General features: G+C 37.2%; 1 protein-coding gene across 4 annotated transcripts in view; it reads right to left on the bottom strand.

The window, feature by feature from the left end:
• Positions 1 to 13,900, bottom strand: part of Vps13 (vacuolar protein sorting 13C) — a 1,645,987-nt gene that overhangs the window by 196,828 nt on the left and 1,435,259 nt on the right. For all 4 annotated transcript variants that reach the window (XM_090373229.1, XM_090373247.1, XM_090373239.1 and 1 more), the window contains one exon: positions 9,833 to 9,967. In XM_090373229.1, the coding sequence (XP_090229355.1) occupies positions 9,833 to 9,967 (135 nt within the window). The remainder of the gene's footprint in view (positions 1 to 9,832; positions 9,968 to 13,900) is intronic.

The following is a 13,900-nucleotide window of genomic DNA, read 5'->3' as shown; positions in this document are numbered from 1 at the left end:
AAATATATTTTCAGAATCTTCTCTTCATTCCTATTTTTTAAGCTTGTTACTCCTTATCTCATTTGTGCGTGCTGTGTTCATTGTTATTGATTGCTTCTTATTTTTTTTTTTTTTTTTTTTTACAGCTTTAAATTTTACAATCCTAAAAAAAAATTTAAGTGAAAAAAATTTACATGTCTGCAGTTACGTAACTCGGGCTTATGTAAATCAGGGACTTACCATATATTCTTAATGCTATTCAAGACATTCCACAACGGCAAGAACATCTCCTAATCCTGGATCAATCCAAATACCAATCTTTTACTAAATGCACACAGGACCAATTCAAGATGTATGGCAATTCAGGCCATCCACACTGCAAATTCTTTAAAATGCACTCCTCCTGTTTATCAAGCAACTCTCTCGCAGAACCTAAGTTGCCACCTGCACTCCAACATCTGTTTAACAGTAAATCATCCCACTTGTAAGCTGGGTTGTGTGCAATGACCTGACCCACAACAGCGGCCATTACTTCCTATGTGGAATGGACACTCCTTGCAAGTGAATCTCCATAACCATCACCAACTTTATCAACCTACCTGGACTTAACCCCCAATTCACATGTTTCTCTAACTGGAACTATTTCTCTATAAAAGTGTACCTGCCTGACCCAGGATATCACCACATGCATGGAAAAGATGCTGTCTAACAGCAAAAAATCATAACCTTTTCTGATTGGCCTTTCTACTTGGATATGACTTTCTCACTCACTGGTGGTAGTTTTACAGTGCAATGACAGCTAATGCCATTATGTAAAGTAAATGGATGCCCCACCTGGATCTGACATCTCGGATATGACCTCTCAAACCAGCATTTCTGCTAACCCTGGCCTACTGTCTCCAGGGTAGGGTCTGATGCTAACCCAGATTCTGTTCTGGGTAGGTTTTTGCCACACAACCATCCACTTCACTGATGGATCCAGAAATTCCCTGCCAGGGATCCCCTTGTCAGCACTACTCCATAGCCTCACTGCTTCGTGGGACCACTCGCCACATGGGCCTTGTGACATTCTGATTAAACCACCTGCCTCCCATGGCTTTCTTTTCCTCTTCCCTTCCTAATTTTTGCTTGGTGGAGTACAAGGATGTATTGGGCTTATGCTCCTTGTGTTCTACTCCCAGTTTTGGGGGATGCCTCCCCCTACATCTCCTTTGGTTCTCTCTCTCTTCATCCTTTCCTGCTGGAGCAATCTGTACCCCCCCCCCCAACTCTGCCATTTTTTAAAGCCCCCATCAGGAAGTTCAGGCAACCCTGGTGTAGGCTTGCCAGCATGCTTAACTTCTTCTGCTTGCCCTCCCCTCCCCTCCTCAGGAATAAAGATGATAACAAGGGGCACTAGGGGGGCCCTTTAGCAAGAGTCAGTTCACATGTACATGGACCCCCTTACATGATGGTGTGGTGATTACGTCAGTATTTACAACACTATACTATGCAAACATAACACCAAACTATGCGAACCTACATGTATACACTTTGCTGCCTTTTGCAATGATCTGTTTTACATCACAGTGACACAAACCTGGAGACTGGGGAAACCTATGGTGCTGGTTGACCCTCAACATGATACATGATATTATTATTAGTAGTATATGGTGCAAGGAAGCCTGAGGCTTATGCTGCACCAAACAAAAAAAAAAAAAAAAAAAAATTCTGAATTACCCTGTGAGAGAGAGAGAGAGAGAGAGAGAGAGAGAGAGAGAGAGAGAGAGAGAGAGAGAGAGAGAGAGAGAGAGAGAAAGAATCAGAAGTAGAAGGGAATCACCAAGAAAGAGAAAAATTATGATATCTAGCTCAGGACCCTGGGTGTGCCAGCTATACCCTGGTCCTATTCCACCTGTGCTTTTTGTACAATATATTTCCCACATCCCCGGCAATTTGAGTCATCAACTACAGCTACTTTCTGTGGGCCTAAGGACCTCTGCTATGGAGAATGTCATTGTGTTATTATTCTTTTTCCTATTTCTTCAACCAATAAGACATTAGTTCCAAAACAGAATACTGTTGATAGTTTAGCACCCATATTAACAGTCCACAATACTGTACTTTTGTTGAAATTGTTATGTCTGCCCCTGCAAGACACATACCAGAGAAACTGTAAAAAAGAGGCAGTCTTTTTTTTTACAATTACTACCTCACAGCCTACATCAAGTGGAATTTTTTAGTTACCATTGCAATTCTGTTTGTGGAGCCCTGGTCATGAAATATAAGACTGTGCTGGACAAATGTTGTGAGATGAAAAGGCCAAAATATTTTTGTGTGTGCAATTCGGCTCTGACATGACAGGACGGGATTATATGATGAAAGCCACAAACAAAAGACTATGCAAGGCTTGTGAGAGGAAGGTTCGCTCACATAGGTTCTAGTTGGCAGAAGAAATTTGCTCTCTCTGATGATATTTCTAACAGCCCACAATTTATAATCCCCTTCCATATAGGGATAGGGGAGACAGTTAACAGGGTTTCAGAAAGTATTATGTAGATATAAGATTTGCCAATAACAAGAACCTGAAATCCTCCTCTAGTCTCTTCTGAGTTTTTGAAGAGATGTTTGTTTGTCTGTTATTTGGTTATTAGGAGCATTAGCAACTAAGGCCATATTGCTCCGGGATATGTGGTGGTTATTTCCTGACCTTTCCGCATCCTCTGTATTTGGTGGTGATGGGCTCGAACCCTGGTCTAATCAAGAAGCGTGTGCTATGCACTGCTGCTCCTTCCCACCTGGCTACGGAGGCACCCTTTTGAACAGATGTGAGGGATGTCTATTGTTTGGGCTGTAAGTTAGGAGAAGTTTTATGTAGGGCAGACCTGCCAGAAGCTAAAAAGGAGATTAGATGAGCACATGCACCACACCAACATATGGTCCAAAGTGACACCATTCTATCAATAAGAACCATAAATTTAGGAAAAAGATCCCAAAATATTCAACAAAATGCATCACCAGAAATGATGTTACCATGTCAAAGCTTTCTACATACAAAAAGAATACAGCAAAACCACCACTAGGAACTCAGACAGGATTACATAACCAATTCTCCTACAAGGCTCTCACTATTCGAAATTAGAAGTAACAATCTCAACAGTTCTTCCAATCTGCCCTCAAGCCCAGTTAGAATTTAAGGGGAAAAAATGACCTCTCAATCATCTCCAATTAATAACAAGGACGTTCAAACATTTGTGCGCCAGTTAGGAGCAACTGGAGAGGAGGCTTCCAACATCCTATTCCCCATCTCCCAGAAAGCTAGTGAAGATTGTAGCAAAGCAAGACCTTCCTTCCACTGACTCTCTGGCATTCGTAGGCTAATAGAACAGAATGTCAGGCCATTCAGTCCCATAACAGTTCTCCAAGGTTCCCCTTAAACCATCTTGTGTTAACTGTGTTTAGTGGAAGAAGATATAGTACAGTTTTAACGAGTTATTCTGGGTTTTTGCAGCCTGCAATAACATGTAAATTGACTCCTGAACATACACTTGTACAGACATAATACACAAGGGTGCAATACATTCCAAGTTTCTGATGCACCTAAAACCATACAACAACAGCAACCTTCTCATAGGAAACTCATTTTTTATTGTTAAATTTATATATTTTTTACCGTAAAAAAATCCGAGACCTCTGAAATATATGGTTGCTTAATGTATAGTTAATTTAATTATGGTACAATGCAGTGTAGTGTGTTTATTTATCATAAATATGATGTTGATAATCTTTGGGAGCTGCCATTCAAATACATAGGAATTCCATTTACTGTGTGCCTTACACACAAAGTAGATGTCCTTCAAATGGTTTTTATTAATTTGCTCCAGTTCTTTCATCGTCCTCCAGAATGGCACCATAGTTATCTGCATCATCATCCAACATCATCACCACATGCAGATTGGAATTGGCTTAAAAACTTTAATTCCTAATTAGCCTATTATTATTATTATTATTATTTCTGTTTACTCATTTAATTAATACTATTATTACAAAGTAAGTTCAAAGTTATAAGGTCTCCAAATTTGTTTCTCATAAAGTACACATGAAACAGAGGTGACACTTGCCTCATTTTTCACACATTTCCAAGTTCTTCAAGCTGACCGGGCTAGCTGGGTGGGTAAAGTGCCTGCCTGGCAACCCAAAGGTCGCGGGTTTGAATCCTGCCTCGGGCTTGGATCAAAGTACTGCAAAAACCTTGGGAGGTGCATTATGGCCACAGAAGCCGATGTGCCAACAACTACCAAAAAAAAAAAAAAAAAAAGTTCTTCAAAGCTGTAAAGATCTGTGGCAAAGATTTCTTTGGAGGCGTGGAACACTGGTAAATGGCAGGCACAGCTGTTTGTCAGCCAGGAAATCTTCTGCCATGAAAAGCATCCATCACTGGGAACAACCAAAAGTCACTACTGCAAGTTTAGTCAAGTATGGAGGATGTGGAATAACCTCAACATTGTTCTCTTTAAAAATTTTTTTGCACATTTCCAGAACAATGGGTGAAGTGTTATCCTGTTGGAAATGAATGTGATTCAGTCTGTGTGGCATTTTTTCTAAAGTGTTGGGAAGAACTTTTCTTCAGAACTTCTTCATATGAGATTTCTGTTACTGTAGTGCCCTTGGGTACATAATGTGTAATGATTATTCCATTAATATCCTAGAAAAGAGCAGCCATCATTTTCTCTGCACTTGCAGCAATGTGGAACTTTTTGGACAGTGGTGAATCAGTGTGCTTCCATGGGCAGATTGACATTTCGTTTCTGGAGTAGAGAGTGGAATCCATGTTTCATTCATCATGACGATAGAGGAAAAGAAATTCTCCATTGTGTGAGACAGTGCTCATTCACTGAACTACGTTGAATGAGCACTGTCTCACACAAGCGAACATGATAATCTTTTTGTTCCGAGAAAGCTGCCTTGGAACCTACAGGGCTGATACCTTACTCATTTTAAGATCTTCATGGAGAATGGTATGCATGGATCCAACAGAAATGGCTGTAGCTGTTTAAATTTTATCCACTGTTGATCTTCTGTCACCCACAATCATTTTCTCAATCTGGCAGATGCTGGCCTCAGAACAATTGGTTCAATGCCTTGGTTCACGTGTTTTGTTCATGTCCTTCATGAAACTTACATAACCAGCTATGAACATTTTTCTCAACCATAAGGCCACTAAGACACACTTCTGACATTTCTCAATGAATTTCAATTGTACATTTCCTGGTGAGATGCAAAAATCAGATAATGACATGTTGTTCTTGATGAGTGAAGCATGCTAATTTAAGTATAATAAACAAAGTATACTATTTAGGGCCTGCAATCAATGTGAAATAATGCATTGTGCCGCAATCTTCAGAACATTCAGAACTAATTGCAGTTAGATAAAAAGCAGTCTATGCATATACTTTGATTATTTTGTAAGAAATAAATTTGGAGACCTTATAACTTGAATGCACCTCATACAATTATTTAATTTTTGCTTAATCAGCTTTAAGGATGCAAAACTTTCTTAAATTATTTAATTTAAGAAAGTTTTAACCTTCAAAATTTAAACTTTCAAAAATTATTTAATTTTTGCTTAATCAGCTTTAAGGATACAAAACTTTCTTATATTTATTGCTACTCTTTCTGTAGGAGTGGAGAAATATATTCCTTGTTAAAATAAATGCTTATTTCTTGTGTTTAAGGGCTATATCTTTAATTTAAAATTTTATTTAATTCTCCATTAAATTTATTGCTACTGACATTTTTCTCTGGTGGAAGTAGAGATAAATGTCACTAGCACTACCTTTATATATTCAGGTTTTCATTACTATTTTTTAAAATTTAATTTATATGACTTTAATAATTTCATCATTATTATTATTATTAAATTCACGATTTGACATTTATGTATAGATTTCTGATTACAACTGCCTTTTCCTTAGCACATGTTTCGTGGACTAAATCTTATTAGTGGAGTTCCCCCAGACTTTGATGTTGGGCCCATTGTTATATTCTATACATATTAATGATACTGATGAAGGCATATAAGGGTTAATGTCCAAGTTTGCAGATGATATAAAGATTGGCAGGTAGATAATAGCAGTAATGATGGTATGCTACTGCAACTGGATCTAGAAAAGATAGACAGATGAGCTGAGAAATGGCAATTGAAGTTTAACATTGAAAAATGACAAGTACTGCATATGGGTAGCAGTAACTTCACGGTAACATAATGTGTGGTACTACAACTTAGGGTAGTGGAAAATGAAAAAGACCTGTGGGTAACTGTGCAATCAGATATGAAGTTCTCTGAGCAGTGCAGACGGGTGCCAGGCCAGCTCATGGGGTTTTGTCAATGATATACAGAAATTTTTCTAACAGAGATAAGGAGGTGATTATTGAATTGTATAAGGCAGGGTTCCCAACCAGTTGTTCGCAAACCACTGGTTGGGAACCCCTGGTCAAGATACAAAGGAACACTTTCGTGAACCCCTGGGGGTTCACGAAAGTGTTCCAGGGGGTTCGCACTAAAAATTCTGTAATGGCGTCTGCTTAGATTTACATAGGTATATTATCGTAAACTACAAAATATAACTAATAATAAACAATAAAGTAAAATAAAATTAAATAAAAATTAAAGAATTGCCAAGTAAAGAAACCACATCTCCCACAATTCTTTATAATTACTTTACTATCTTATAGTATATTATGTTAAAGAAATATCTAAAATTATTTCTTGACTAAATATCTAAGAATATGAAAAAGGTTGTTTATGCATGGGTACTGCATTTCCATCATTTCTACTACCCAGGTAGTAGAAATGCATTGAAGTAGAAATTATGTAGTAGAAACTATGCATGCATTGTTTGATTATATCTCATATTGTGAATACCTTCACAACGAGATGCCAAGGTATTGTAATGCATTGAATAAGTAACACTTCACCAGTGGGGAAATGTTACTATAAACAATCACAAGTGGATCGACACTGATGCAATCCATACTGGATATCGTTGATCAGATGAAAGATTTCCAGATAGTGTAAGAGTTGGCAGTTAATTGATTTTCCATTACTTTGGAAAGAGTAGAAGTAATTGCAATGGGACGATAATTAGATGGAAGGGATTTGTCACTCTTTTTAGGAACTGGCTGGATTTGAACAAACTTCCAAGCAGAAGGAAAAAATACCTTTGGAAGAAAGTGAAACAAGACAACACAAAACAGGAGTAAGTTCAGGAGCAGCACATGTTTTGAGAACACGTGGAGAAATACCATCGGGACCCGGCACATTCTTAGCATTAGATTCATCAAAATCCTTCTGACATTCTGTTGACGGAAAACTACAAGAGGCCTTGAATGGAGTGTACTGGAAAAAGGTTTGAGGTGTTTTACCAAGATCATCAATACTTGAGTTGGAAGAAAAATAAGATGCTAGTAGGTCAGCTTTATCTTTGGCTGATGTGGCAACAGAACCATCTGGTTTTGACAATGGTGGGAACAGAGATGGGTAAAAATTGCGGCCATTAGCTTTGGCAAGAGACCAGACTGCTCGGCTATTATTTGGACAAGAAGCAAGTTTTCGACTCTTAGCCTATTCAAAATCTAGTTTGTACTTATTAATAACTGCTTTACAGAGTATAATACTTAATAATAATTTGGATTATTATGCAAGGTCACTCATAGAAATGTAGTACTGGAAATATCTTATAATAAAAATTCAGAAATATTATACGATTTCAAAGAATACAGGTGTAGTGGTTTGCATTAAAAATAGTATTGAAAGGGGTTCGTGATAAACAAATATTATGTTGAGAGGGACTCGTGGTAAAAAAATATTACGTTGAAAGGGGTTCGTGATAAAAAAATATTACGTTGAAAGGGGGTTCACGAATCAAAAATGTTGGGAACCGCTGGTATAAGGGAGTACTGCATACAATTTTAGGAAGGATGAAGAGATGGGCAATGAGATTGGTGAGTGGAACAAAGGGATGCTCTTACAAAGAAAGGGTTCAGTTCTGCAAACTGCAACATCTGTAGATTAGACACCTACGAGGTTGATTGACTGAGGTGTGTAAAGCTTTGATGGATTGAGCAAGCTCAATGTTGATGGCAATTTTCCTCTTACTCGAACTATGCACATGAGAAGGAACAAATTTAAATTGAGGAAGGATGGTGGCAGAATAGATGTATTTGCATCATCTATTTCTGCCAGCAAGTGGTTGATTGCTGAAGTTGTTGAGTGGAAGTTGGCCTTTGGCAGCAAGTGGTTGATTTGGGCAACAAGATTAGTGAATGGAACAAAGGGTTGCTCTTACGAAGAAAGGCTTAAGTTTTGCAAATTACAGAGTCTGGAGACTAGGCACTGGCGAGGTGATCTGATAGAGGTGTATAAGGCTTTGAATGGTTTGAGCATGCTCAATGCCAATGGGATTCTTCATCTTGCTCAGAATAATCACCTCAGAGGGCATAAATTCAAATTGAGGAAGGACGGATGTCGGATAGATGTGCGGAAATTTGCCTTTGGCCAGCGGGTGGTTGGTTGGTGGAACCGACTTCCATCACTTGTTGAAGTTGATAGCCTAAGCAAATTTAAAGCTCAACTGGACAGGTATTTCGAACGAACGGAGGGGTGAAATGGGAGTGGTGTGTGTTTTTTTTTTTTTTTTGGCTGATGCTGAATAAGCTTGCTTTCTTGCATCATATGCCTCTACTAATGCTATTGCTCATTACTGGAACAAACTTCCATCTCTTGTTGCGGAAGCTTGATTGCTTAAATAAATTAAAGGAAGAACTAGATAAACTATTGGAGAGAATGAATAGGTAAAATGGGAATTGTTTCTTTTTGTTTGTTTTTTGGCCATTGCTGTATAAGCTTGTTTTCACTCATCATTTGCCATTACTAATGCTAAATGCCAGTGATTTATTTAACTCACTTTGAGTGTCTCATCAAAATTTATGTGTTATAAATCTATTATGAAGAGTAAAAAAGTAAAAACTTTTTACTCTACCTAATATATTTATAACATAAATTTTCATCTACCCAGTTAAAATTGAATCCTTGGCATTTTATATCACATATTTCTGATTGCAGTAACAATATAATAACAGGTGCAATCCTGTATATCTTCCAGTCACTGTGATGATGAAAATATGTAATTATTTCTGAGACCATCAGTGACAATAAATGACTGCTTTCTTAAAAATAAGTGCAATTTGTTTCCTTCTTTCACAGCTTATATCTAAGCAGGGCCATCTTTTGGTGTTCATAAGTCTTAGGTACTCTTTCATTCTGAGACCTCGCTACATTATATAAAACATATTAAAATGCCCTCATGTTAAATACAATATTTTGTTTTTAATGAAATTTGAGAGAATTTCTATAAATCTGATTTTGAAATTATTTCTACAATACTTATTCCAGCACTGACTAACTCACAATATGAACTTTTACGACAATGTTAATGATTTTGCTAAATAAAAAGCTGAAGAAAGAATTTTATCTTAGAAATTTGTATTTAAAAAATTAGTAGAATTTTCCAGCAATAAAACTTCAAGAATTTTATTGCTGTAATAAAACCATGGAATTCTATTTGAATTATATTTTTTCATTTCCCTGTCTTCCCCCCACATAGATCCTAGGCACAGTGCCTAATGGAAAATATGGGTATATACTTAAGTATTCTACTTAATGCAAAAAAAGAAAATCGATACTTAAATCTTCATTCTAAATATTTTTTCTATTTTAATGCTAGAATTACTTTGTTCTTTTGAAATAAATTCATTAGTAATTCACCTAGTATTAACAAGCAAAAAAAATAAAATCAAGTAAAAAAATATTCACCTGTAACCTATTAATCTTGGCATGAAAATGAAGTTGATGGGGTGATGTTTTATACCTACACCATAAGCCTGTCTGGAATGAACGCCTTATACTTCGTTCCATTGGTTTCAGCATAATTCCATTTTCAAAATCAACCTGTAGTAGTTAATATTCTGCATGAGTAATTATTTTACCACAAATATAATGATACACAACTGATTAATACTATATAATATAGAAAGTCAAAAGTCAGGAAACAGAGTTTTAGACTTAAAATTAAGAATATTTAAAACAGATATTTGTAAATTTAGTTACTAGTGCCTGTTTGTTTTAGGTTAGCTGAAAATAATCAGTTCGACATATGAGAACACAAAATTCAATTAATCAAGTGGTGGACAAAATTAGAATGCTGCAGAAATTGCTTATCAATTTATGTAAAAAACTTTTAGGAAAACAAAGTCCACAGAAAGTTGACTATCCTCATTTTTTTAGGATAACTTATCCAATCCTTTAAATTTATTCAAATTACCTATCTACACAAGAGTTGGAGGAATGAATGTATTCTAACAATCAATTACCTGTAGTATGGCATTAAAGGCAAGTTACTGTAATGGATAAAGGGATGGCTGAGTGGGAAACAGCAGACAGTGGTAATAAATGGACACTGCTCTATGTGGACTAATGTTATTAGTGGAGTCCCCCCCCCCCAGGGTTTGGTGCTGGGCCCATTGCTGTTGTGTGTATTTATCAATGATATCGATGAAGGTATATCAGGCTTAATGTCCAAGTTGATAGATGATACAAAAAGTTAGCAGGGTTGTTAATGACAGTAAAGACAGTATGCTACTGCAGCAGGATCGAGAAATGTTTGGCAGATGGGCTCAGAAGTGGCAACGGAAGTTTAACATTGACAAATGCAAAGTATTCCATATGGGTAGTAGTAACCCAAGAGAAACATACAAACTGTGTGGTACTACACTCAGGGAGGTGGAGAATGAAAAAGACCCGGGGTAATTGTGCAGTCAGATATGAAGTTCTCTGAGCAGTGCAGACTAGCTGCCAGAACAGGTCATGGAGTTTTGTCAATGATATATAGGAATTTTGCTAGCAGAGACAAGGAGGTTAGTGTTATTATTTGTTTGTTATTTTTTTGGTTTTTAGGAGCATTAGCAACTAAGGGCATATTGCTCCGGGGATATGCGGTGGTCATTCCGCATCCTCCGTATTTGGTGGTCACGGGCTCGAACCCCAGTCTAATCAAGGAGCGTGTGCTACACACTGCTGCTTCTGCCCACCTGGCTATGTAAGTGCCAACAAGGAGGTGATTATTCCTTTGGGTAAGGAAATGGTCAGGCCATACCTTGAGTACTGTATACAGGTCTGGAGGCCTCATTTTAGGAAGGACTGAAGGTTGCTAGAACGAGTACAGAGAAGGGCAACCAGATTGGTGAGAGGAACAAACGGGTGTGCGCTTATGAAGAAAGGCTTAAGTTCTGCAAGTTGCAGCATCTGGAGACTAGGAGACACCTCAATCAGGTCACCTGCAAGGTGACCTGATCGAGGTGTATAAGGCCTTGAATAGTTTGAGCAGGCTCAATGCTGACGGAATACTTCTGCATGCTCAGATTAAGAACCTGAGGGGGCACAGATTCAAATTGAGGAAAGACAGTTTATACAACTGTCTTTCCTCAATTTTTCATTTTTTTCTGCACATCTATTCTACAGTTGTATTCTACAACTGTAGAACAGATTTTGATCTGTTGTGGAAGTTGATAGCTTAAATAAATTAAAGGCTGAACTAGACAAACATTTCGTCGGATGGGTGAAATGGGAAGATTTTTTTTTTGGCTGATGCTGTATAAGCTTGCTTTCTTGCATCATATACCTCAATTAATGCTAAGGCCTAATTGCACTCTACTTCATATAAACTGGGTATTCTCATGTATGTTTGATTATCCAAACTATTTGACTAACTGAACCAATCTTGGTCCCAGTTAGTTTAGATAATCAACGTTCTACTGTACAAGGTAAGTTTCTGTCAAATACAGGTAGTTCCCGACTTTACGAATTAATTTGTTCCTAGGACATGCTCATAAAGCGGGAATTTATTTCCCATGGCTATAATATTAAAAACAAGAGTTACATTCTCAACAATGAAATTTGACCATAGTAATGTTAAATAAAGGTCAACAATACAATGGTTTATGCTTAAACAATGCTTTATCCATTTATCCAAAGAAATGAAAACATAGCCTTTAAAATCATGCAAATTATAATTTCTTTATTATTTCTTATAATAATAAAGAAATGTGTATTCTTTATCGTCATTGACTAAATGCACACTTGTTGGAAGTAAAAGGAGTTTTCTTCAGAAATGCTTCAAGAGTCGTTTGTTTCCAAGACAGTCTCTCTTTTTTGTATAAATTTCACGATAGCATGCATAAGCATTTTTTAAATCTGTAGCAGCTTTTATAGTGTGCTCGAAATTTGAATCTTGTGACTGGAAAATCTCAATTGCTTTTTCTGTGTTGAAAAGCCTTGTCAAGCCCCTCGAGAGTGAACGAACAAACAGGAGTTTCAGCTGCTAAATCTTCTTCCTCAGCTTCTTCACATTTTGCCATTTCAAGGTCTTCATTTATGAGCTCTCCATTGTGTGCTTGAAGTGGGATCAGTGATGTGAGTTGTAGAAACCTCAAGTTGCAACTGGTTAGCAATATTAACAACCACTTGTTTCATTTTTCACTATCTCTGCTGCTTCTTGAAATCCTCCAAAATTATCAATAAACTGAGGATAGCTTATTCCAAACACCCTTCATGTTCTTCTCTGTAATTTTGTCCCAGGCTCGTTTTATTATTTTGATTGCATCTAAAATATGGAATTCTTTCCAAAATTTTTGGAAAGAGTTGGTCCTCTCTTTATCTCTGCCTGAACAAACAAATCCATGCACAGTAGTGTTGTATAGCCACACACACAGTTTGAAATGCCATATTTATGAATATTTAGCAGCATTTATTTATTGTAATTAATGTTCATATTTTTGGTTTTGTTGATACTTGAAGGAAAAAAAAGAACTCGTAAACCTAAGAACTTGTAAAGTGAAAATTCGCAAAGTGGGAACTGCGAGACATGCAGCAACCTTTTAATTTAGCATGCAAAATTAAAATTAAGATGACAAAGTCAGCCTATTACCACCAATTGCTCAATTTCCTCTTTTACTACTCTTGCTACTTCCGTTTTTAGTATTACCATTATAATCGCTTTACAACATTAAGTGCCAGAAGTAAGCATAAAAGGAATCCCTCAAGCTTTCAGGTTGTTCAGAAGAGGATTCCCAATGTTGTACCACATAGAGTCATCTTCCAACACTGGCACTTGGAGCATGCCAATTTTTATTTGATAAATTTTGTTATTAAGAAAGTTCACCACAGTAGGATATAGCTTGGAATTGCATTGATTACTGCCATCAAAAATGGCCCATTTTTCAGAGCGATCACTAACTTTCTTTTTTTCTTATCTATGCAATTTCACTAATTATTCCTGTTGTGTTTGTTCTTACACAACCATATTTTTTTTGCCATGTCACTACCAGTGAAACATTTCTGAACAGCACACTTGTGTGATAGCACAACTCAAAGGAAGATTGTGTTCTGTAACAAAAGATACAAATAAATGACTGACATGTATGACATACGAAGTGCTACCCAAAAGTTCCCGAAATGTATTTACAAAATAAATTAGACTCACCCTGGGTCTTATTCCACACTGTTACCTTTGAAGTAGTCTCCTTGAGAGCATAAATGCTGATCCCAGTGCTTCTCCCATGATTTGAATGTGTCCTGAAAGTCCTTCTTTGTCATAGTGTTCAGCACCGCCTGCAATTCGGTTTGGATATCCTTCACACTGTCAAATCTTCGACCTTTGAGCTTGATTTTCATTCTTGGGAAGAGGAAGAAGTTGCAGGGGGCTAAGTCTGCGAATAAGGGGGGGGAAGATTGCCATGTTGTTGGATAAGTGAGAGATGTGTGGGTAGGCATGTAGTCATGAAGGACTCAGTTCTTTGTGTGCCATTTCTCTTGACGTTTCTTCCT

Source organism: Mastigoproctus giganteus, chromosome 1 (assembly GCF_048544385.1).
Source record: "Mastigoproctus giganteus isolate SK-2022 chromosome 1, ASM4854438v1, whole genome shotgun sequence".
NCBI lineage: Eukaryota > Metazoa > Arthropoda > Arachnida > Uropygi > Thelyphonidae > Mastigoproctus > Mastigoproctus giganteus.
The sequence above is the reverse complement of the archived record's forward strand: the minus strand, read 5'-3'. Positions and strand labels throughout refer to the sequence as shown.